The following is a 27,156-nucleotide window of genomic DNA, read 5'->3' as shown; positions in this document are numbered from 1 at the left end:
GGCCATATGACTGTTAAAGATCAGCTTGACCTAAAACACCATTATTTACTGCATTAACATTCAGTGTATTTATAGAAAACCAGCTCATCAAATTTACTTCTGAATAATTCATTTGTGAAGTCAGAACCAACCTCTGCTGCAATTGAAAGCATATTAAAAATGCACTTGATTGCAAGTAGGATAACATGAAATGATAGAGTAAGATTTACTTTCCAAAAATGTCAATAAACAGAGCAGTCCCTATATACTATTGCACACTTATGACCCTATCCTTCTTTTCCCTTTTCACATAATAAATGTGGCTTTGTATGGCTTGTGGCTGTCTTTTAAAAGCCAACTTGCAAACTCTCCAGAATCAGCAGGCTTGCAAGGCGTTCAGCCTGCCTCTGACAGATGAGTAATATCTGAGATCAGTGGGAGCTGCTGGATATTTGGCTCTTCATAATCAGGCAGGTGTGCAGTCATGCTGTGGATTTAACAGTCTAGACAAGAAAGGCTTCTCCCCTTCAAAATCTTGGTCTCAGCATAAAGCTTAAAGAAGATAAGAGTTCAGCCACTCTAGCAGGTGAATGTATAGGAAGTTTGTTAATGAGATGTGAACTTTACATTACAGCTGAGACATCATCATTCATTAAAAATACAAATATCTGTATGACATTAGGTATTTGTTTGCTTTTATCTAATTACAGAAATAATGACCTTGATAGACATCATTTCCTGAGGATTAAGATTAATGACTGCCTGTGTTTCTGGCTATCATCAACTCTCAGCCAGTCATTAATCCCCAGGAAATCCTATGCCATATTTGCTTCTGCTTAAGTGCTAGCCTTGCAATCCAGCTGGTCTGTTCATAACAACATTACCCATATGAATAAGGATGGCATCATCTGACCTGCTGTGTTGGTCAGGCCCCAGTCCAAAATCCAAGCAACCTGAACATAAATCATGACAATCATTGATCATTTGTAGCTGTTTTCTTCTGAGTCCTGAAACTCAGATAACTTTGTCCTAGTTTTGAACGGGATATTCCTGGGTTATGGAAGTGTAGGTTTTGCAAAGATCCCTTTACATTTTTAATAGAAGATGGCTGTTGTTTTGCAGTGGGAGCAGGGCAAGAATAAGATGGTAGGTATTTTTTATGAAAGTGTGCCGTGAATAGTAATCCTACCTTCTCCCTATAAGCTGTAGGTTGCTGTAAAGATGATTCCTTCAGAAGTGTGGAGGGAGCATTTTCTCTCTGGAGGCTTCTGCTGGTACTCTGTTGAGCAGGAGGATTCCAGCACTGAAGTGAGGATTTAGACCACCAGTGCAATCTGAGGCTACATTGTTTTTCTTGCACAGCTTTTTCAAGACACAGGAAGAATGAGATTTTTTTCATTATCATAGCACCCCTTTTCTGCCTGCTGATAAGGTGCTACAGGCCAGCAAAACATCTCCCACAAGTGAAGATTTAGCTAGTTGCTGACTTTCTTTCTCTGTGTGACAAGGCTATAACTCATATGCAAATGACATCCTCTGCATGAAAATGGGTGTGATATAAATCTCTGTCATGGCTTAGTCCCCAGTGAGAAGCGGGTATCTTAAGCAATTTTCTCCTATTCCCATCTCAAGTCCTGTTTCCAAAATGGAAAACTACAGGATGTACTTCTGCAGAAAATGAATTGTTTATCTTATAATCTGTAGGGTTTTTTTGAAGATATAAATATGGTGCATGTTATTGGTGAGAGAAGTAACCTTCTGTTACATAAAGCTGAGCTTACAATTCTGTCACTTCCTTCACTGAACACAGAACAGTACAGTACTGTCACTGTTTTGACAAAAAAAAGAGAAAACCTGCATTCATACTTCTCAGGAAAATAAAGAAGAATACTCAAAGTTTTTGAGATAGTAGTGAATTATTCATAATGGCTTGGTAGATGCTGTTGTTTTCCTACATATTGGTGTTAAGAATTTTCCAACTTTTCCATTCACTGCGAGCTGTTCTGCTTCATTTGCTCCTGCTGCTTGGATACTTTTCTTAGATGTCATGAAAACTGTCAGCTCACCCAAAAGACATCTGGCAGAGGTTGGGTGGCCTTTGCCTGGACGGTTACTCAGCAGCCTCCCAGCTTTTGTCTCATTTTGCAAAAAACTTCTGTTTTTACTCTGTCCATGGCCTAGGTGAGATCATGTCTGTGCTCACTGCCATTGGTGCCATTGTTTGCCTGAAGCTGTTTATTTGCTGTATCTTCAGAGAAGTAAGGCCAGGCAGCTCAGTTTACACCAGCTCAGGGGTAATGCTCAGTTCCTGCATGGCTGAAGTAGCCTGACCACTTCCACTTTCCTCATCTCCAGAACATGGGTCTCAAAAATCTTTTTCAACCTTAACCATTCTTTGATTCTGTTATGCAGCAGGACTTGAGTGCACTTCACAAAAGAGCAGAATCAGAGAATGACAGAATGAACTAGGTTGGAAAAGAAATTTGAGATCATAGAGTCCAACCTATACCTAACACCTCCTCATCAACTCAACCACAGCACTGAGTGCCACATCCAGCCTTTTTTAAACATGTCCAGGGATGGTGACTCCACCGTCTTCCTGGGCATACTATTCCACTGCCCAATCATGCTTTCAGTTGAGAAATTTTTCCTGACATCTAACCTAAACTTCCCTTGGCACAGCTTAAGACTGTGACCTCTCATTCTGTCAGTGGTTGCCTGGGAGAAGAAACCAACTCCACCTTTCAGGAGATTGTAGAGAGTGATAAGGTCATCTGTGAGTCTCCTTTTCTCCAGGCTGAGACACCCCAGCTCCCTCAGTTGTTCCTCACAGAGCTTGTGTTCCAAGCCCTCACCAGCCTCATTCCTGTCCTCTGGACGTGCTCAAATGTCTCAATGTCCTTCCCAAACTGAGGGCCCAGAACTAGACACAGCACTCGAGGTGTGGCCTCACCACTTCCTAGCACCATGCCAGAGAAGAAAGAAATACATCTTCAGAACTATATAGGCACAAAAGTATTTTATTTAACATGAAGAAATACACAAATCTAGACAAAATTTATAGAAGTAATATTGTATGTTATTAACTATCTCTGCTTTAAATAATTAATAAATCTTGAGCATCCTTTAGGCATACCCATGGGCCTGCAAAGAACCTGAGCATCCTTCTTCTTGTAACTTTGTTCCTACTCTGCTTGTCCTTGGCTCTTCTTCTGTCCCATCAAGGAAAAACAGTCCTCTGAGCACAGTGCTGAGACCATTCTAGCTCTCCTCTCAGCTGCAGACTGAAATGTTGGCAAGGGATTTCTGCCAGAGAAGCTGGGGGCTCCCTGCCAGGCTTGGATATATATTAGTAGCTATTAATCAGAATACAGTGTTTTCTCTTTAATTCCTTCCCATGATATTCAGTCTGATACGATGGTGAGAAACCAATGAAAAAGACAATTAGGCTGACCTTCAAAGTGTAGTGTCATGTCAGGCAGATACTCATACTCTTTTTATATGTCTAGCTTTCACAAAAGTGAGGTGGTTTTTCTCATTTAGGTTGAAAGGGACATTTTGCATTACAGAATCCAGCTAGTACAATCTCCTGCTCAAGCAGGATTGGCTTCAGCAGGTTGACTATGACAGCTTCCAGTCATGATTTGAAAATGTTCATAAATGGAGACTCCACAGTCTTTTTGGGAGACACATTTCAGTGTTTGCTCATCATCCTAATATGTGTCTGGATGGAATTTTCTGGTTTTTAGTTCATCTCCATTGACTCTTCCCCTGTCAATGGGGACTTCTGAGGGAAGTGTTGTTCCCTTTTTTTCTTTCTGTCCCATCAGGCTTATACATGGGGATAAGAGCTCCCTGAACCTGCTTTCCTCCAGGCTGAACAGTCTCAGCCTCTCTGATGAGAAGTGTTCCAGTCATAATCTTTGTGGCCCAATGCTGGACTGGTTCTGGTATGTCTATGACTGCCTTGTACTGGTGAGCCTGGGACTGGTCCCAGCACCCACCTATATCTCATGAGTGCTGGTGTAAACAAAATACCACCTCCTTGACCTGGTGGCAGTGCTCTCCCTAGTGGAGCACCTTAAGGGTGCTGCTGGGTCACCATTGCTGCAGTGGCACTTTTCTTGCTTTCGGTGGCATGACTCTCCACACAGTCATTTGCAGGAAGAAAGCTTTTTCCTGGGAAAGTTTTCAAACATCTAGATGAGATAGGTGAAGCAGTGAGGCACATCATTCTCCAGCAAGGTCTTCTTCCACCTTTCGCTGCATTTCAGCTGTGGTAGAGACCACCAAAATTGTGCTTCTAACTTAGATACCTGTGCTTCCATGATAATGTAGATGAGATGAGTATTTTAAAAGTGTCTCCAACATCAAACACCCCATAATGCCAGAGTCAGCAACAGCATAAGTAGAGTAGAAACCCATATGGGCTACATGCAGCTAAGGGCACATCTATTTAAATAGGCAGAGACAGTATTTTAGATAGCCTAGTTCACATCTGTCAGAAAGAGAGAGAGAGAGAGAGAGAGAGAGAGAGAGAGAGAGAGAGAGAGAGAAATTAGATAGCTGTTTCCTCCAGTATTACTTAGGACTTCAAAGCCAAGAATGGATACACTTGTATTTACAAACTTCTTTGTAATACACAGAAGATATAAATGTCACTGTAACAGCTGTGGAACCTGAGCTGTCTATAAAAATGTGTGATTTTGGCATAGAGAAAAATGATATCTTGGGCTAGTGAAGACAATTTTATTATGAGGTTTTGGTTCCACTGACTATTTTTTATGTCAATCATAAATATATAGTGACAATCAAAGAAGTAGATATTCAAAGTCTAAATTATTTTACTGAGTGGATCTATTTAGCTTACATACAGGAACCATTTCATTCTTGTCATACTTTGGGCATGTAGGTCTTGCTTTTTCTAGGTAACAGAGGTTGCACTTCCATGACTATAGGGTGAGAAGGCTTGCAACTTTTATCCTACCCACAGATATTAAAACTCTCTGTGGTTTGGTTATACATAACTTTGTAGGCAATGAAAGCCTTGCAGATTTTTCTCAGAAAGGGCAGTTCAGTGGGAAAATTCAGCTCTTTGTTAATGCTCTCCAACTCTGTAGCAGTGTCAGATCTGCTTATCAGAGGTTCCCAAGACTCAGAGAGAAGGCACAACTCATTGTTGTGTTAGTGTCATTGAGAAGATTTCTACTTACATAAAATTGAAGCATAGGTCTCCCTTTAAAATCTGTATTGATCTTTGTAGGTGGAAAAAGTTAAATAATGAAAATTTTCTAATGCCTTTTTAATTTAGTTTTGAATCTGAAATGTAGTCCTTGTGTTGGTTTTGTTGTCAGTTTTCACTATTTACTTCTGCATGCCCTGTTGTGTTAACTTCAATCTACTCAAGCTGTACACTGCAGGCAGAATTCTTGTTTCTCTTCCTCATAATTTTTTCCAGTGTTGCCCTGTTCTTCAGACAGTGTATTCTTGGGATTTCCTACAGAGAATGCAAGGAAGACATATAGAATACAAACATGATCCCAGCACAGGGTAAACTTTTCCTGATTATGTATTTACATGCTTAATGGTTTTAGCTTCATTTTAAGTTTCTTCCTAACTCAGTATTTCTTTGTTAAAAATATGAACAACAAAGAACATAAGCAATGTATAAAGCTGTACAGATCAGGGAATATTAGTGTCTGTGAGGGACATTCCATTGAAGCTGAAAAGTGGGAGATTTCCTTTAGTACAGCTTGTACATGACAGATGATTTCATCATCCACAAGTTGATTGGATTTTATGACTGGCTACTGAAAGGAAGACATGCTGTCTGCTGTTATTCTCCTTGGGTATGCTGGAAAGCAAAACATCTGAAATTTGATTAGTCGGAGTTGTAGGTTTCCAGACCCTACAGTGTCTGGCCCAACAGACACTCAAGGAAATCCTGATCCCACTGGAATCAGTTGTTGGACTCCCAATATCATCAGCAGAAGGAGGCTTTCACTTCTACACCTTGAAATTCCCATTTTCATGAATATTTGAAAATTGTTTGAAGATAAATATTATCTTCAAAGTCAGCAGGAATTGTGTTTGATCCTGGCCAACTCAATTCTGTTGTATTGGTTGTCTTTTGGAGTTACTACATTGTAGAGAATGTTTGATGCTTGTCTTTAACAGTTGATGGCAGATGGAAAAAGGTATCTTATGATGGGAGAAGAAACAAAGCTCTCAACAACAAGCAATTTCATGTTTTTCTTTAATTTAAGTGAAATAAAAACACCTAAAAATATCAAAATCTGGGTCTGACTTGCAGTAGTAATTTAATGTACTTTCTGCTCCATTGCATATGTCATTGACCATCCCCTTAAAAATATTTGCTCTTCAGCCCATATCAATTATAACCCCAATAAATTTCCATTTGTCACCACAAGGAGATTTGTTAGATAGTATAGACTGAAAACAGTGGATTTTCACTTTTCATTTTAAATGTTGCACTAAGAGCAAAATAACAGGTAGATCTAACTTTTGGATGTTGTCACTATCTTAAGCTGCCCAGAACTCTGCTGATATGATTGTAAATTCATTTAGTTATATTTCTATTCACACTCCAGCTTGATAAAATTGCAATAAGCCAATTATAGAAAAGCAAACAACTCTAATAAAATTATTTTTTATGGCAAAACCACCTAAAATTAAAAAAAAAAAGGCAAGGACACATGAGGAGAGAGAACAGGAATAGAAGGCTTGCAATTTAAAGGGATGAAAGGTGACCACATGTTACTAGATGTGGTCACCTTTCATGATGCACAAAGTAGTAAGTGATTTAGTTACTCTCAATGTACTACCAATAGCCAAGTACCTGAAAGACTTTATTTATAATATTTTCTGCATTTGTTTAGGATCTTTAATAAAGCACTACTTGTAGTAGTAGAAGCAAAAAAATATGTAAGTTTGAAATTCAATGCAATTTTAAACTTTATCACTTATATCCAAAAGGGATCTTTTTGTATTTTCCACTGAAATAGCTCAATGGCAAAGCCTCCATTTTTGAAGAACTGGCAGCTGGAATGTCCACAAGTGAAAATGTAGGGTACAGCATCTGATTATCCAGATGTAGTAGGAGAATAAGTATTTTGCTTTTTAAAAGAATTTTTGTTTTGTCCTGCATTCTGCAATGATACTATGTACAAACTCCCATTGCAGTCCCAGTCTATCCCAGATGGGATATAATTACTCAGTAAGAAAGCTAAGAGGTTTAGGAAGTTTGTAAATGATAGGAGTCAGAATAAGATTAGATTCACTGAAAAAATTATTTCAAATAATTGTTTCTATTTAAAATTCACAATTCCTGTTAGCCTTCAGTTTGTGGGATTTTTTGTATATTTTTCCTCTAATAGTGTAAGTAAAAAGGCATTTTCTTTTTTTAAAGATCTCTTAGAGGTTAGGACTCTAATTTTAAAACTGTAACATTTAACAGTTTTAATCTTCACTAGATCTTTCAGAAGTTCTTAGCATCAAGAGATCTTTGTTCCAATCTAACATCACTGCTGAAACCAAATCCAACTTTGATTCCAGTTTAGTTTGGATAGTCACTACAACTTATCTAGAAAAGTTTTAAAGTGGCCTCCTTTTTCTGTTTTGGCTGAGACTGATCATCTAATTAAATTTTCTCAAAACCTTGACATCTAGCAGAAAAAACAGTAAAGACATCCTTGTGCTCCTTGATGTTATTATATGAATTCCTCTAATTCCTTTGACCAAATTTTTTGCCTTCTTTTTTAAAAAGGCAAATTAAAGAAGCCTTGACACCTTCATGACTGTAGAAGTCAAACAAAAGGAGTGTTTAGTAAATACAACCATGTAATTGTGCTAAAAATTAGAGGGTTGCCATCAGTAATTTCTTTTTACCAGTTTTGTTTTAGGTAATAGATATATCAACTTTGAAGCTTTTAATGAACTTGGAGGAGTGTGACATGAATTCTCATACAAATATGTTTTTTATGAAAAGTGAAAGTCTCATGCTTGTTGAAGAAATCCACAATTATTTTCTTTCAGTCTGACTTTACATGAAGGGATACATGTCTGACAAAAGTCATCGTCTGACTTTTCCGTGAAGGGATACACACCTTTAGTAATGCAGGTTGCTGTCTCTAAAATAGCTGTATGGCTTATAAGAAGTTCTAGAAACTCTGAGTCAGGCTAATTTCTGGCCTTACTTGGGTCAACTACAGTCTGTAGCCAAGATCTTAGTTGCAGGAGAGTGAAGAGAAATATTGATTCTGCTTTTCTTCTATGGCAGCCTGGGGCTATATACTTAAAAGACAGAAATTAGTATTTCATTACAGCCAGTATGTACTATACTTAGTGAGAGTAAAATTAGCTGAGTTATTAGCTATCTTATTTAATAGAGTCATAGAATAGTTTGGTTGAAATGGATGTTTAAAGATCATCTAGTACAATCTCCCTGCCACGAGCAGGGATATGTTCAACCAGTCAGGTTGCTCAGAGCCTTGTACATCTTGACTTTGAATATATCCAGGCATGGGGAATTTACCTCATCTCTCTGAACAACCTGAGCCATTGTTTCAACATCCTCCATCTAAAAAATATCTTCCTTATATGTAGTGTGAATCTACTTTCTTTCTACCACAGCAACTCCTACTAAAAAGTTTCTCCCAATTTGTTTTGCAGTTCCCCTTGAAGTGACAGGCTGCTCTATGTTCTCAGAGCGTTTTCTTCTGTATGCTGAAAAACCCAAATGTTCTGTCTTCCTAGGAGTGGTTCTCCATCCCTCTAATCATCTTGGTGGCCCTTCTGTGGATTCTCTCTAACAGGTCCATGTCTTTCCTGTGCTGGGACCCCAGAGCTGGATGCAGGGTTCCAGGTGGGCTCTCACCAGAGCAGAGCAGAGGGACAGAATCCCCTCCCTGGCCCTGCTGCCCACACTGCTTTGGATGCAGCCCAGGACACGTTTGACTTTCTGGGCTGTGAGTGCCCATGGCTGGGTCATGTCCAGCCTCTCATCCCCCAACACCCCCAAATCCTTCTCCCCAGGGCTGCTCTCCATCTGTTCATCCCACAACCTGTGCTGGAACCAGGGACTGCCCCAACCCAGGTGCAGTGCCTTGCACTTGGTCTTGTTAAACCTTATGAAATTCCCATTCCCATTTGTCAAGGTCCCTCTGAATGACATCCTGTCCTTCAGATGTGGCAACTGCATCACTTAGCTTGATGTTCCTCAAACTTTCTGAGAATGCACTTGATCTCCCCTGTCAATGTAGTTGATGAAGATATTTAATAAGACTGGTCTCAGAGGGACACCACTCATTGCCAGGTGACCCTCTGGATGCAACCATCTAGTCAATTTATTTCCACTTACACAGATACATTCTCTTTCCAATTCAGTGAGAGGGAGCATGAGGGGATCTTACAGAAGTCCAGGTAAGTGGCATCTGTAGCTCTTTCCTTGTCCACTGATGTAGTCACTCCATCATAGAAGGTCACTAAGTTGGTCAGGCAGGATTTTTCTCTTGGTGAAGCCATGCTTGGTGTCTTGAATTTGAAATCACCAATAACATAGCCCCGTTAACCAACAATATTTTTCTGTTTGCTTTGATGTGGTGTGACACCCACAAACACATTAGAGAACAGTACGTAGTAAGACAAATGTTGCTGTAATCCTTCAGGAACGTCAGTCAGGATTACTAGGAACCTTCTGTTCTTTTCTGGTGTAAAAATATGCAGAAGGGAACAAATTAATTCAGTGACTGTAACTGTTGGGGATCAGCTGTTAAGCTGCATCTCTGCATCCTCTTTGTTTCATGTGACCAACAGGGATGCAGGTACTGGCTGCCATCCAGTCTATCTACTATGACCTCACCATGGGAACTGCATAGCACGTTCACAAAAACAGAATTGTCAAATTTTAATTGTATTGGATTTGGGGATAATTTTTCAAGTACCCTTTTCAATTCCATTTCAAACAAGATTACTTCTAAAGCTGTGAAGTTTTTCCAATTTAATTTTTTTTTCTAAAAAGTACTTCATTTTCTATTTACTCAAAGTTATATTAAACAGGGTATGTCTTGCTTAATGGGAGAACTCAAAAACAAAGAGCATATTTAGTCTAAATTTTACAGCAGAAGTACCATATATTGGAAGCAGACTGTGCAGAGGCAAATCTGTCATGCTGCCAAGCAGCACTGACCTAAGTAATCTTAAAACCCTCAAATATAATACATGTGAATATGCAGCTGATGTTTTCTGGGTAGTGCATTGCAGTCAGTGGGCTGATGATTGTATAAAGAGTTCCACTCTGGGTATAGGACTATAAGCTTTGGAGAGCATGATCCTACCAGCAAGATTGGAGTTTTCCTGGAAATAATTTTGCTAACTGCAGGAATTATCCTGGTATAATCCTTGGTGTGTTGAATTGCTGAAGTTCCCAGAACATGATTATCATCAGCATCATTCACTGTCATGCATCACCTTGTTTCTCTTCTCTTTTGGTCTCTGTAAGGTCAGACTGACCCTTTTTTTCTTTACTGTTTGTCTTTTATCTCTCACTTCAGATGGGAAGTAAATAGATTTAAATGGGATTCCCAGTGTGTGAAATGTCCTGCCTTGCTTCCACTCCATTTTTTCAGTTTTTTGTTTTGAGATTTAGAATTCACGATTGTTGTTGGTTTCCTCTGAAATCTCTTCTGCTTCATCTGCAGAGTAAGAAGCCTCATGCTATTCTGTTAATTCTGAAGTTTGTTGCTGTGGTGCAATGCTCTTCTCAACTTCATTCATGCAGTCCCTCTCTGCTAACATTTTGTTCTCCGTGTGCCTCCATATGTTTTTTTTTACTTTTACCCTCCTTTTGGTGGACTCTTTCTGGAATGTATGTTCCAGTCCTGTCCTCAATCTCCAGTGAATGCCTCAGGCCTGGCTCTAGCAAAGCAAACCCCAGACACATGAAGGCAAAGATCAGTGAGAATAAATACAAGCAAAGGTGCTGCCCGTAGATTCAGCAAATATTGAGCTCTAATTAAATAGGACAAGTAGTTCCAAATGCTGTATATAGGGGTGCCTATATTGAAGTTATTGGGAGCTCTTTCCAGGTAAGGACTAAAATTAGGATGGTAGGACAATAACTTCTTATGTGTACTAGCAGCTGCAAAGATTTTGTTGCAAGACTAAGAAAAATTTAAAAAACAGTATATGCATTCTTTATTGCTGTAAAACAATATATTAAATTCTGTCTTTAAATTACATTTTTCTTTGCTTTTAGAGGGACTTTGCCATAAGAGGGACTTAATGTCCTATTCTATTTGGCTTACTTATGGGCAAGTAAGACACTACATTTTATTAGCAAGAGTGTATGAATACTTGTAAGTTTCTTTATAATATGCCTATGAAAAATCATTACAACCCAATCATACTTACTAAAAAAACCCCAGTGATAATATCCTGTATATTTTAGTTACATGGCGTAAGGCATTCTCTGTCCCTGCAAATGATGTAAGATTTCTTTTCTTTTAAATGTATCTCTCAAAGTGTCAGATTTTATATCATCACAGTATTTTACAGTTAAAAACTAATAACCATGTCTCTACTGAAATTCACCTTTGTGAAAAATTGTTGAAAAATCATCATGCATCATTGAAAAACAAAATAATTGGATATCACTTTTGCATTTAATTGCTTAAGGTGTTTCATAAATATGAAAGACAATATTTGCAAAGAAAAAAGCATCATCAAACTGTTAAGTATTCACTTTTTAATGGTTACATTCTGTCAAAGGTTAGATGCTCAGAAACGTAATTGCAGAACTTCTCATAAAAATTATGAGTGATCATGCACAAATTCCTCAGCCAGACCATTAACAAATTCCTCCTTGAGACTAATTTTTCATTGTCTTATTTTGTAGGTTTATATTAATTATTGTGTTTATGCATACAATAACACGTATGCCAAATGTTAAGAAAAAAGCACTTCAAAAAATAGTGTAAAGCCACTGTAGTAAAAAGGTGATTTTATGCAAAATTTTATCACACAGAAGCAAACAGTAGTAGCCCTAAAGATCTGGAGACCTTTGCATTCCATTCTTTTTAATGCCCTGATAGAATCTGGTAATGCACTATTTTCAGATAGATTGAATGATTTAATGAATTTAGGTGTCATATCACCTGATGAGGCAAGTAACTATTTTTCTGATTTCACAAGTGACAAGAGAGTGGTTAAATTAAGTAGCCCCTCTAAAGCCAGGCAATATCAGCACTGGTATCAAAACAGTGTTTGGGAGACTGCATTATGAACAGCTCCTAAAATTATGTGTTTTGAAACTTTTTTGTTTGATTTGGATACAGACGTATTTGACTGTCTGACCCAGGGAATGATAAATGAGCTTAGTTTGCAAAATTGCTGCTGTTTAGGTACTCTCAAGGTTTATTATCTTTTCCCAGATGTAAAGACACCAAATTGGCAAGAAACTTGAAAAGGCTAAGTTTTAGATTTCAGTGCTTCTCCTACATCTCAATTTAGCAAGTTTAACACTTTAGCTAAAGTCAATGACTTGTGAAATTCTGGAGGGGGAAAGCAGTGCCATTTCTGTAATCTGTGTTTCGTTGTCCTGGAAAATGTTTTGCATAATCACTGTTCCAGTTTATGAAGCACATGCAAAAACATGTACATTTCTTTAATGTCTGCTGGTTCCTTATCTCTGTGTCTTTTACTGTGATGTTATAGAGCTTGGATCATATGGAAACCTAAAATATTATGACACAATGACTGAAGAAGGTAAGAAATATTTTAGAATTGTTTGTATGAGCTTTTTTTGAAGCCCTCTGAGTGTCTTTTTTGTGTTTACATTTTTCTTTGTTTTTTTTGGTCCTATTTTCATTTTCTCCATTTTTGAATAACTCATTTTTGCATGTGTTTATTGGTGGCTCAGTCAGTTACAACTCTTTTTTCAAGTCTTTTTTTTCAACATTTCAGTTCTGCTATTTCAGGTAAGAAAATACAATGGGATACTTTTTGCAAAGAACATATGCAAAACCATACTTGCAGGTTATATGGCACAGTATAATGTGGATTGTAGGTGCTTATTTGATGCCATGTTTTACAATGCATTCAAGAAGGGAAATTAATTTATCGATTTTTAAATCACTTGAACAATTGCTAAGTGACTTCAGTTTACTGTATTATTGAAAAGCAATGAATAACCTTTAAAAACTAGGCGTGTTTATTCCTGGAGTATTAATTGTATGCTTGATTGCAATGCAAAAAAAATTGCAGTTTGAAATCCTCATTCTAGCAATTTAAGAAGGAAGTAATTAGGGCCTGAATCAGGGCTCAGTGAAATCTCAGGAAATTTTTCTGCTGATTCAAAAGCACTGCAGTTCTATCATACTAATTCAGGAAAGCAGTTAACTCCATACTAAATTTCCAACACATGCTTTTTGTCCTAGTGCAATTAGCATTTCTACAATTTGGAATTATCCCTGAACTGAGACCTGATTGTAGGATCAAGGCCTCTTGTCCATCCTTCTGATTATAATTCCAGACAGATGTTTTCATTATGTTAAATTTAGAGATTAGCAGCCTGTTTGGGGATGGGGAAAATCTTGAGGCCTGTAGAAAAGTTAGCCACCTATTCACACTTGGTTTTAATCTTGGGAATTTAGGACAAATAACAGTATTTGTATAATAACAGTATTAATTCTCTCTTTTTAAAAACACAGTTCCTTTCTAGTGTTGAGTAATCTTGAAGATTTTAAGAGAATCTTCATTGCATGACTTACTCATGATCATTCCTCAGGGAGGATGGAAAGTGATAAGGCCTGTTTCCCTCTTTCTGTATTTGCTGTTGATACACAAATATAACCATCTGGTTCTGGGGCAGGCTGTGGGAGATGGTCCTGGGCACCTTTGCACCAGGTGTTGGAAGATGCTGTTTTCATCTGTGTCAGGCCTGAGCTCGTAGAATGGTCTTGCTTTGCTGCGCTCCATTGCCCAGATTAAGCATCTGGTTCACAGGGGTGGTACCAATATAAAAAAAGATGTCTGAAAGTAGATTTTAACAGGTGAACAGTAGTGTCTATGTTGCTTAAATACACCTCTCAAGAACCTGTAAGGAGCCATTAACCTGGGCCACTCCGATATGGCTACCAGAGATAAAGCTTTTGCAGTATGTTTTAATTCAGTCTTCATTACAATCAAGATAAAAAGGTAATTTCTTATTGTAGCCTTAAATGTGAGTATGTTAAGGTTTTTATTTTTTATAGTGAAGTATCATATCTGTTATTTCAAAAGTAGCCTTCTGAGATTCATCAATATTCTATTGGCATCTAAATGTAGTTGTAGGGAAACACTTGTTGCAGTATAATACATACATAGATGTATATTATTCCTGTGCCTATGCAGAAGTAATGCTTTTAGTATTCAATGTCACCTCAGAATGCATTTCTCATGAATAAATATTTCAGAACCATAGTGTAGCCACAGGAAAAATCCAGTAGCAGAAATAAAAAGTAAGCTCTTTGTCTTTAGAAACACTAACATTGACAAGAGTCTATGATGCAGTCTATTACCTTCTCAAATACAACCATCATAATTTTCACTTGTCTTTCACGAGGCAAGTAATGATTAGTATATCTCACAAGTTGTATTTTGATTGAAGTGTACTATATTTTCAGCTTTCTGTTTGGATTTTCTGAAGTTTAGTTGCTATCACTCTGCATCACACTTACTTGTGTTACCCATTTACTTCTTTCTCTTCCTTTTTATGACTGAGGATTTTGTACCTTTTGCACAGCAGCTTAGTCACAGGAATACATAAATCCGGTTACAAATCCATTGATTTTTTTGTGGCATCCTTATGTCCAGTCCTCAAGCCTGGAGTGGAGATACAGAATATTCTTTCAGTCTCCTGCAGTGAAGAAACTCAGGTGCATTTATTCTTCCTGCTGCATCAGAACAATCAGGGACAAGAATCAATGGTTAAGCTATAATACACAATCAGATTCATCCTAATGGCCAGAGAGCCATTGTGCTCCATATATTAGAAACTGATTTCTATTGTTTTGATCATTTCTCTTTGGCCTGAAAGTGACTTTAAATTAATTTTAGATTAATCAGGTCAAACTGAGAGAGTAAATGTGCCCCACAAGATGAGAAGAGACGCTCACTCTAATCTTGTGCTCCACCAATAGTCTACAACGTGACAAAATTGCATGTGTTTTCATTTGATACTTCTGCTTTATCTTAAAGGAGAAAGCATGTAAGGTGGATTTCTGGATTTAGATTGGTAGTCACTCACTAGTTATCATCCACGGCACGTCATAAGCAGAATTAGTAAGTACAGTTCAGAGTGCTCAACAGCCACAGATTTGATATGTTCAGGCTCGTGAAAGCTTGGCTATAGCTAGATAGATGCAGTATGTTTCCTTTGATCACAGACTGAAAACAAGGCAAGTGGTAGAGTCCTGAATTTTTCAAATGAGTGAATTTCTGAAGAACTGTTTTCACGTCAAATCAGATATTTTTCTGACCCAGGGAACCTGTAGACTGCAATTTAGTTTGTAGATAAAGGATTGGCTTTTTAATATATCCTTTATCAGGAGGAGAATCTCTGCCAACTGATGCCAGCTGGAGTTACTCATGCATATCAATGCATATCTACATTATACAATAATGATTTGTTTTTATCTATTCGAACAAAAACCAATGTAGTTTTAAGCTACCTTCTTTGGTAATCATCTGGCCTTGATCACCTCTTCCTTCTACTTCATTCTTTGCAAACTAAAATAAGCTGCCAAATCTGTTGGAGTTTAGTGAACCTAGTTCTGTCCTATTTTCGGTCCATGGAAGCATGCATTGTCATTCATCTAAACTCTCATTATGCCACCTGTTGTGAAAAGCTCTGTTACATAGTCAAACCATAGTACATAGGACTGTTCCAGAGGAAACACAGGCACCTACCTTCTAGAAACAAGAAGAGTGACGTAAGATGCTTGCTTTATTTAATGACCCCACCTAAAGATAAGAAAAAAGACACGAGAGAAGATCTGTGCCTAAGATTGACATTTGTGGCTTTCTGAAGATTTGTATGACTTAGATACATCCTCAGCTGATCCTTTTTCTTGGTGGCTCTGTGCTTCCCCTTCAGTGAAAAAGTTTTGGTTTGGTTTAAAGGAGGAAAATGGTAGAGAAAGGGATGGAGGGCGGGAAGGAGGGAGGGGGCATTGCTCTGTGGTCTTTTCTATATTTCAGTACTATCTTCATGCAGGCCAGTACTACTGCTTTTGTCAGTTTCATGTTTTTGATAGTTAATTATGTTTTTTAATAATTTCCTTGCACTTTTGTTAACTACATTGAATGAATTTAATCAAAGGTAATGATGTAAAACAATGTAAACTGAATCATACATCTACTGAGAAATAAAAATAAAACAAAAGACATTTTCCATTGCATATGTTGATTTTAACTTTCATGACAGTGACTTACAACTGTGAAACAGTCTCCTGAATGAAATGGTGTAACTTAAAATCATTAAAAGTCAGTGTCAGAAATTCTTTCTAAATATGCTGAGAGGTTTTTGTAAATGTGAAAAAAATGGATGTCACATTCAATTAAGCTAATCTAAACCAGTGTGAATCTCTGCGGAGACATTTTCTTTTCAGTTCAATAGTGGCCATGTTTCTCTGTTAAGAAAACCTACACAGTTTCACACAGTCTCAAATAAAATACTAGAATATCCTTAGGTTCTCAGAATATCCTTAACCTCTAAAACTGGACCTTTAATTGAAAGGTCCTACACCATCTTGGAATAAGTGGGGACATGGATGGCTCCACAGATATTTTTCAGAAATGTGCTAGCTGCATCAATTTCATTGCTTGCACAAAATGCATTTCTATATATGTGGCATCACAAGCTGAATTCTCAAACATATAATGCTGAATTGGAATCTGAAAGCTAGCACAATCCTTTAGGGGACTAAAATTATATGAGGCACCTTTTAATATCTACTCATTCTTCTAGATAAGTAGTTTTAAATGCCGCTACTCTTTCAAAATAAGTTAGGAACCACCATGACTCAGCATTTCGGCCTAAAATATTTGAGGATATGATTCATATTTTTTTCTGTTTTTTTCTCTTTTATGCTATCCCAAAAAATTCCTGTTCTTTCTCTCACTCTCTCTCTTTTTAATTCTTTGTTACTTCTTCCCATCTAACTAGAATCTCTGCCTCTTACCCTGCGCAATAAAATAATGAGATGCTTTGTTATTTATGATTGTGTTCTATGCTTAAATACTATTCTGCAGGCGTTTAACTCTGGGTGCCAAAAAAGATAATATTTGCAAAACATTGTGAATTGCTAATTTTGATTTTTTTTTCTTTTTTCCTTTTTTTTTCTTTTTTTTTTTTTTGGAGCATGATGTATTTGTGAAAAGATGGGGACTGCAGAAAGGACAGTATGGCTCATTAAATATTTGTGGTATTTTTATTACTTTCCAAGTGGTTTGCTGTTGAGAAATTAGTTCCACTTCTCAGCAAGTGATAGCTGCTAGTCACTGTGAATTGCTCATATGCTTCTCCTTATGCAAAAGTGTGGGTACAGGGGTGTGAAGCTTCCATTTTAAGGAGGGAAGAGAGGATTTCTTTCCTGACTAATGATTTATCCTTGTATGCTTGGAATTTCTCCAAGTTTTTAGCTTGGCAAGAAGTGAGTGTTATCCAAATAACTGAATTAATTCATGACTTCTTACTTTTACTTTCCACTGTTAGTCTTTCATATAACTCCATTGAAATATCTTCTGGTCTTAAGTCTGTGCTGGTTTTGCTGCAGGGACACCAACAGTTTTCAATAGAATTTTTTGACTGGAGATGAAGAATTAAAAGAGCTACAGGCCCTGTATTGTAATAGTATTTTTAATTAGGAAATGTGCTGTAAAATAGCCACCAGTTAAACATCTAAAAATATTTTAAAATGCTTAAAGTGCAATAGCAATCAGGATAAATCAGTAAAGGCAGATACATCAACTTTCTACACATCATAGGCTGTCATAAGATGTCCAAAGAGTCCTTACATAGAAAGAGCTATGAAGGCAGAAAAAGGTTTCGTTTCACCTAATATTGACATCTTTGACATTACCTTGTTTTGGTGTATCATTTGGACACAGTGGTCAATAAAGAGTGACAAAACCTGGGACTTCTGCAGAGTGTGTTGCCCTAGGGAGTGTAGAGGTTGAGCTGCATGGTTAACTTCATGGGAGACAAAAAAAGCCCCAACCTGGCAGGTTTAGAAGAAAAATTATCTCTAAGAATCTGATATGAAAATCATGTATTCTGGAGACTTCTTCTTCCCCTTCTGAATCTCAGAATATGCTGAGTTGGAAGGCACCCACAAGGATCATCAAGCCCAATTCCTGCCACAGGAAAGCCCCAAGAGTCACACTGTGTGCCTGAGAGCACTGTCCAAACACTTCTTGAGCTCTCTCAGGCTGGTGCTGGGACCACCTCCTTGGGAGCTGTTCCTGTGCCCAGCCACCCTCAGGGTGAAGAACCTTTTTCTAACATCCAACATAAACCTCCCCTGACACAACTTCAGACTATTCCCTCAGGTGCTGTCACTGTCACCACAGAGAAGAGCTCAGAGCCTGCCCCTCCTCTTCCCCTCACAAGGAAATTTTGACAGCAGTGAGGTCTCCCCTCAGTCTCCTGTTCTCCAGGCTGAGCAGACCAAGTGACCTCAGCTGCTCCTCTTACAGCTTCCCCTCAAGGCCCTTCACCATCTTCGTAGTCCTCCTTTGGTCACTCTCTAACAGTTTCATGTCTTTCTCATATCGTGACACTCCCATCCAGCCCCCAGCACTGGAGGTGAGGCTGCCCCAGCTCAGAGCAGAGCAGGACAATCCCCTCCCTTGCCCAGCTGGCCATGCTGTGCCTGATGCACCCCAGGACAGGGTTGGCCCTCCTGGCTGCCAGGGCACTGCTGACCCATGTTCAACTTGCCAGGACCCCCAGGTCCCTTCCCATGGCTCTGCTTACAGCACCTCATTCCCAGTCTGTCCATACATCCAGGGTTGTCCCATCCCAGATGCAGAATCCAGCAATTTATCTTGTTGAACTTTATATGGCTGGTGATTGTCCAGACACCTTATTTGTCAAGGTTTCTCTTCAGGGTCTCCCTGCCTTTTGAGGGAGTCAGCAGCTCCTCCCTTTTTGGGAACTTGCTGAGTATTCCTTCCAGTTCCGTGTCCAGGTCACTTATGAAGATGTTGAAGAGCAGAGGGCTGAGGATGGGGCCCTGTGGAACCCCAGTAGTGACAGGTCCCCAGTCTGATGTCACCCCACTCTCTGGAACCCTTTGTGGCTGACCTGTGGCCCAGTTGCTCACCCACCCCATGATGTGTTTATCCGGCTGTGGGCTGCACATTAGGTCCAGAAGGAACCTGTGAGAGACAGTATTTAAAAATTTACTGAAATCCAAAAAGATCACATAAATTAGTTGACGTTTATCAACAGGGTGTGTTACCTTATCATAAAAGGAAATCAGGTTTGATAAGCAGGACTCATGAAGCCATGCTGGCTGTGAAAAGTGATAGTGTTGTCTTTCAGGTGTTTTTCAGTAAATCCCAGAATAATCTTCTTCATAATTCTACCAAGCACTGAAGTGAGCAGAAGTCACAGACACATAAATAAGTCCAAAGTGACAAAACTGACCACACTCACTCTAATGCAATATATGTGTTAATATGACATTTTGTTCTACAGTACTACTAAATGAGAACTGAAACTGTTTGTTTTTATTTATGATCTCTTGATTCATCTGTATTCATCATCTGCTTCAGCTGAAATCTTACACCAGCATATTTATAGGTGAAACTGTACTGTCTTCTTCCAAAGAAAAATCATAGCTTTTGGTTTCAATTTCTTGTTCTATTCATTGCCGAGTTCTCAAAAAAAATTACATTTTTATTTCTACAAAAAAAAAGAAAGAAAGAAAAAATCCCCAACCCTGTAAATGGGAACATGAGATAATGTTTAATAGCATATTTGCTGTTTGAGGAGGAATTGAAACAGATTATCAGCAGTGATCTATGGAGACTAAGCTATGGAAAATAAACTTAGCGTCTCAAAATGGCTGCATTGTAATAACGACAATGTTTTCTTTTAGGAAAGTTCAAGGAAAGGGCCTCAATTCTGCATAAGATTGCCAAAAAAAAGTGCCAGGTGGAAGACAGTGAAAGGCAGAATGGAGCAGCTAATCATGGTGAGTGCAGCACTGCAGATTTATCCCCTGCCTGAGAGTCTCTTTCACTGTTTTATTTTGTTTGAAAATTTTTAATCATTACTTTCTCCTACATTACATGTGCTATTTTAGTAAAAATACTCTGATTCTCTGTACCAAAGAATATGAAATTTATGGATGGAACAGAAGTTAAATGCAAGAATAGAAAGCCAGTCAAGGCATATAGAAAGCCTTCTAGGCAGGTTGAAAAGAAAAAAAGCAAAGCTGATTTTGGTTGTATGTTGAAGTGATAGAGAGGCAAAATTTCCTTGCAGTATATACAGAAAAATTTAATTAATTTATTGAAATGCTCTAGTAGAACATGTGCTTTATATGGTACCACCCTCATCACAAAAAGCATCACCTTCATATTTAAGATTTGATTTGTCTGTGTACTGCTTTCTGGGAGTCATTGAGGCCCATTTATGCAAATTGTGGAAAATTGACTTACTAGAGTTTGCCATTAAGGCAAGAACTTTTATTTTAGTTCCAAAGTTCCTATGCTAAAGGAAAATCTGTACCATGACCTGTTTTCTCTACTTTACCTCATCATATTATCTGCACTAGAAAACCAGATACAAATGTGTCCAATAAAATCTGAATAATTTTATTACTTGACACTTTTTCTGACCTTGTGTTATGTTTACATAGTATTTGCTTCCAAAATCAGGCAGTTGGTTGGGACAGTCTGTTAATAAACAAAAATGCTGAGTGTGGGGTTAAGAGACAACACACATATACTGAAATAATTACAGATAGTCTGGCACTCTGCTGTGGCTGTGATCTCAGATTTTTAATTTAGAAGAATCTCAGGATAGCAGTAATGTAACTAGACAGCTGTATTTACTTCTATGTACAAGAGCATGCCATAAGGCATGTTGAACTTGAGTAAGGCATTTCATATTGCTATTCCCCCTTACTTTGTATTGTCCAAGGGATTTTGGGCCATTGACACCTTTATGTACCACATACTTATAGAGGTAATTACCACTTAGAGAATTCCAAGATAGTCAAAGTAAGAATAAATTTTAATAAATTTGGCATCATAAATCTAAGGCCTGACTTTATTCCTTTAATTCCTGTGCAAGTTTAGAACAAGGACTGCAGGATTCTGGTTTAAAGATCGTCCTCTATTATTAGATATTATTAGATATTATTACACCATATGTTTACTCTTTCCCACATTTTTGCAGGGAAGACAGCAGGATTACAGCTTTGAAGCTTTGAATTTACCAATTGCAGGGGTTAGTGTGTTATAAAACTTTCATTGCTGAATATATCCCCTTACCTATATTCAGGATGGTGCATTCTATAAAGTCAGGGGTGAATGCTCTATGTCACTTTCTACCTGAAGTATTAGGCTCAGTGCATTTAGCATAAACAAAGAGCACTGAATATTGCAATGAACTTAAATATTTCTCAAAATGCTAGCTCATTGCTTATAAGATTTTTATTGAAAATGTGTACTAGGCAAATTCTTTTCTTTCTCTTTTAACACAGATGTTGACTCAACATTAGTATTTGATAATTTGCTCAGACTGAATATATGACAGCTATTTCAATAGTATATTTGTAATTTAATATTCTGATCTGTTATTTTCCCTCTCTTATCTATGGATGGTGCCACAGAGAAAGGTGCAAAAGTGGAAGTTGCAGTAACACCACCAAGTGATTCAGGACCAGTGCAGAATGGAATCGCCCATAATGTTGAAGAGGTTAATGACTTTTTTATTCTTCTTTTTATTCTTGTGTTAGCAAATATATTGCATGTTTGATTGTGCTTTTCACTGAAAGCAAACATCTTAATAGAAAGAAGCTGACAGTATGAAGTGACTACATAATATTTAGTTTTCATTTACAGCTGAACCCAGTTTGCCATATGTAAAAGATCTTGCCTTCTGTCCCTGCCCTTTAGTGTAAGGTAAGGTAGGAGTCTGGAATCTATTCTTTTGGGAAATGCATTTTTACTTTACAGATAAGATGTTTGAAGCCATAAATATAGCTAATAGAAATTGCTTGTCACATGGCACAAAACCTGCTCTCTTAGAGAGAACCTGTCATGATGTGCATCATGAAATAGTCAAAATTCATTATGAAAGATGACCTGTACACAAACTTCTGCATCCGGCCTTCTGTTATCTTGCTTCATAAGGTTTTTGTCCCACTGAGTATGTTCAGTGGAAACAATGAAGAAAAAGCAGTCTTAAGCAATCATGTATCACAGCAATGTCCACATGCTTTTAATTTACATTGTAATAAAACATTTCCTAGGCTTCAGAAATCTGCAAGGTCAAAGAGCTTTATCATTTCAGATAATGTTTTCAGTCTCAATCCACTGCAGGGGAAGAAGGGAAAATTATTGCAAGAATACATTACTCAGCAATGTGCAATTCCTTTCATCTCCCTTTAGACAGTTTAAATTTGCAGTTATGCAGGCTTTGGAACTTTTATGTTAATTTCAGCAAGTATTAGGACATCCTGAACAATGATTCTTCTGTATTAGATGTGGGACACATTATTTATCCTTATCCAAATGGCACAATAGAGCAAAGCAGGGCAGTTTGTTCCTCCTCTGGTGGAGGAATGAGTCTGCAGATTTAGCTTCATCAATCTGAATGAAAGTATTTCAGGTATCTGCTGTCAAAATAAAAATTAGCAGTCTACTAACAGCATTTTGAGATGGTCCATGCTGGATTCCTCCCCAGTGGCCTTTCCAATTTTGTCCTCTTCCAGTGTTAACCTGGCAGCTTTCTTAGGCTGCTTGAGTATTGCTGAAACACATTTTGTAATTTAAAAGTACATACTGGAATTTTTGAGAAGTTGTAATACAAATAGTCTACTCATCCATGGAACAAGTAAATAGGCTTCCATAATACTTAGGACCTTACTTCCTTGTCAGGGTCTCTGCCAAGTCTGTAGTATACCAGAGGCTCCCCTCAATGTATTGCCTGGCTTTTTGTATATGGCTTCCTTAAACATCTTTCCAAACTCTAGCATCATTTTGGAGCTAACACTGGCTGGTTCAGTTTCCTTCTTCTCTGTGTATTGACTTAACGGACACTAATAAGATTACTCTCAATTTATAGAAGACAAAGTTTGCAGGCAACAACTCATAGCATTTCTGTAACCATTTCCATTGATGAATATTACAATTTGAAGAAGGTAACTTGGTCATTGCCCTCCTAGGCCTTCTTTTTAGCTTTTCAAAACTTTACCTACAAATGGTCTTGAATTTTGATCTTTTTGTAACCAAGTATTCCCCGTTGTATATTGATACCATTTGCTTCTGTTTCTAAGTAGAATTCAATCAAGCAGCTTGAAATTTAGATTATTTTTCCTTACTCTAATGCAAAAGGGATTGCTGTAGTGCCAGAATTTGGAAAGACAGTATAAAATTGCTTGTCTCTGGTTTTCCACTTGTGTAGTCTAAGGATAATGTTTTGTGATCCATAAGTGCTGCTTACAAAAATCCCTCCAAAAAAATGTTAGTGCCTCCATGTTGTGGTAATGATAATTTAGAACTGAGAAAACTAGAGACAGCTGGCACTCTGGACTGTCAGTCTGGACTGACAAAGCTTCAAGTATGCCTTTGGGGGGAAAAAATGCTGTCCTGAAAACCGCAGGATGAGAAATGGCTCTAAACACATGGCAGGCCAATGTGAAGTTTGTTTGCCATGATGGTACAGAAGACCTGCATAAGCATCTTGTTCTTTCTCCTCCATTGTCAAGTTCCACTATGGTCTTCATGCTTTCCCATCTTGCAAAACAGGCATATTTCTGGGTTTTTTCTTACTTTTTACTGATGCAGATTATAGTGTCTGGGTCTAAATCCCTGGAAACAAGCATTTTAGAATATCAATCTCTATATTGGAGCTAGAATTGTCTGAAAATAAGTACATTAAATATTCTATGTTCCTCTAGTAAAAACAGAATATGCACATAAGTCCATTTTACTTATAAATTCCCTATTATTTTAAAATTACAAAGTTGAGGAAAAGACCCTTGTGAAAAGATGGTCCAGGCTAAGACTGCAAGCAAAGGAGAAAAAAATAGCTTTCATATTGTATTTTGATTTTTATATACTTGAAAAATAATTTTTTTTAAGGTTAATACTCCCAATTGCCATTATGTAGTTTCCTGGTTTCTTTAAGGGCTTTTAAGGAACCTCTTTATATTTTTTCCCCAAATTCTTTGTCTTTTCTCCTTTTCTTCTTTTTCAAAAAGAAGGAAAGGTTTACACAGAGCTGAAACACCACAAAAGACAGATGCTAGGACACTGTCAAGTTAATGACTTCTGCAAGGTGTCATAACTAGGTGGATTTCACCTAGTTTATTTGGGAGTTTGTTTTGTTTTGGTTTAATGTCTTCATTTCTCTCTTCCAAATTCAACTGTCTTGCTTTTCCCTTTCCCTTTTTCCTAGACTTTAACTCTCATTTTTCTTACTCCACTGTGCTCCACGGAAATTCAGCTGTTCTCTTTCTAGCTCAAGCCCTTGAGCAACAAGAAAAACTCTCTCCTAATGTAGAAATTCAAAAAAGGTGTCCAGAAAATGTACCCAGCAACATTTCTGCCAGATAGTGAGACTCTTATCGCCCCACTTTACTTTAAGTAGCAGCTGATATCCTACTCTTTGATAAAACTGGGATCATCAACTAAGAAGGACAAACGGCTACAGTCTCCTTCCTATTTCTTAGCCAGCACAGGAGGGAACAATACCTCCTCCCACCATACCATCTGTAAGACATTACTGCTTTATTTGAAGTCAGAAATTGCCTTCCTTTCTGCTGGATATTGCATCTTCCTTGGGGATTTTGTTCTACTTACAGCATTCTTTCTCTTAACCTTTAGCAGGTTGCCACAGAGGAGAAGACTCTGTTATATAATACCACTTGATAGAGTGGTACCAAACATGCACAAGAAAATGAAGGAAGACTGAAAGGACACTTACTAGCTCATTAAATGTTTTATAAAGTGCCCTTCAGAATGTGATCCTTCTGAGAAGTCCAGTTCCACCCCCTGCCACCTTCTTAACTAGCATTTGGTAGCTGTTTTAACCTGTGGCTTACCTAAAAATAGTTTCCAATCTGAAGATAACACCTTTTCCTGCCGCCCCCACACACACGCACACATGCACGAACATACACACACACACACGCACACATGCGCACCGCTTTTCCTGTTTCCGTGGAAACCCCACTGGAAAGTATTTACATGCCAACCATGACTGAGATAACTTTTCCATGGAAATATAAGGCAATTTTTATGTCATAGGAGAGTGGTGCAAAGGCTTCATTGCTTGCATTGGATTTAATCCACTTACCTGAGCAACAGTCTGGCAAAGCATGTATTGCCTTCCTTACTGAAGAGCAGCAGCACCATTTCAGGACAGAGCATTGACTGGGACATATCTCCCCTGCCCTGGAGCACTCATTCCATTCACAGCAAGTTAGTTTGGTGAGAATGTGAGGAGCATTGCATTCTCTGTCTCAGGGTATTAATCTGAGTTATGTTAAACATTACTATTTCATAGAGAGATAGCATAAGAGAAGATTAGCGCAGCCTTTGTCGTAAGGCTGTGATTTATTCCAGCATCCCTGGTAGTTGTTTGATTCATCATAAAAAGGTTATTTTCCAAAGCCCAAATATTTTTCAGTTGCCACACTTGGCCTAAAGGAAATGTCTCCTTCTTGTTTGCTCATTGCAACTTAAAGAGAAGGTGCTGCTATCAAAAGGAGTTGATCTTTATTTTCACAATGTACTCAGTTGCCTACTCCACATTTTTTGCTTCTGTATGACCCATTTGACTTACTTGAAAATTAAGTAGAAGTATCTCCATATCATAGCTGTTATTTCTCCAGGTGAGCTCACTGCAGGTTTGTGTGTTACATTCTGAGAATTTCTTCTCAAATTCCCCTAAGAGGGCTGGCAATAACATAGCATAAAAACAAGCATATCAGTTTTGGAACCTGTAATTTTACTTATTTCTTCAAGTGCCCAAGAGAACATAAGCAGCAAGAGGGGAATCTGAACCAAACACCTACCTGACCTTACTCCTTCCTGTAGGGTCCACTCTAAAGGTAGCTCTTTTCAGTAATGGTACAGCAAGGATTAGCACAAATTAGCTGTCCTATGAAGAGTATACACATATACAGAATGCATTCTGAAAGCTAATGGATTTAATATTATTGCCTGGTTGAATTTTACTCAAGAATTTGTGAGGAAAGATGTTGTTTTCTTAGTCATCCCAGAAACTGCATACTCTTCTACTAACTTACTATCTCACCTTCTTCCCCCTTTTTTTTTTTTTAATTACTTGTAGGAGAAGAAAAATGAGTGATGTGGCTTACAGACAAGAAGCAGAAGGCAGAGACTTGAGGCTGTTCATAGAGTATTGCCTACACTCTCTGCCTTTCTAGTGAAATAGATTAATGTGAGATGTGCCCTTCTAAAGAAAAAAATAAGCCTCAATTTTGAAAATCACTATATACCTCTCAGATAGAGAACATTTGAGATGACAGTCACATCTATTTTTCTTGACTTACTCATTGTGAAAAGTTGGGTTCTACAGAGCTCATTTCCAAAAAAAACCTCACAAACAAGCAAACAAACAAAAATCCACCCCAAAACAAAAGAAGACCTGAGCAGTCCTTTGCAGCAAAGAAAGAAATTGCCTCTTTATAAGTGGTACAATGTCCATAGCATAAGCATAAGCAAATGGAACTGTGTATAATTCCTGTCTTGAGTTTCCTTTCTTCTGGAGACCTCTGGAGACCTAATTCTTTATTGATTAATTGTATCAGCATTCAGAATGCACAAGAAATGTACAAGCATGTGAATTTATAGCTTAGCTCTTCATTTTAGGTGGACTAAGATTAATCCTCAGAATATGGTATTTAT

General features: G+C 37.9%; 1 protein-coding gene across 1 annotated transcript in view; it reads left to right on the top strand.

Annotated features, from left to right (window-relative positions):
* The window catches only part of SLC24A2 (solute carrier family 24 member 2), a 160,139-nt gene that overhangs the window by 107,909 nt on the left and 25,074 nt on the right, over positions 1 to 27,156 (top strand). Inside the window, exons 7-8 of the mRNA XM_054517895.1 lie at positions 5,702 to 5,734; positions 21,903 to 21,973. Coding sequence (XP_054373870.1) covers positions 5,702 to 5,734; positions 21,903 to 21,973 — 104 coding nt within the window. The remainder of the gene's footprint in view (positions 1 to 5,701; positions 5,735 to 21,902; positions 21,974 to 27,156) is intronic.

This window comes from Molothrus ater, chromosome Z (genome assembly GCF_012460135.2).
Source record: "Molothrus ater isolate BHLD 08-10-18 breed brown headed cowbird chromosome Z, BPBGC_Mater_1.1, whole genome shotgun sequence".
NCBI classification, from domain to species: domain Eukaryota; kingdom Metazoa; phylum Chordata; class Aves; order Passeriformes; family Icteridae; genus Molothrus; species Molothrus ater.
This window is presented reverse-complemented; position numbering and strand designations above follow the sequence as displayed.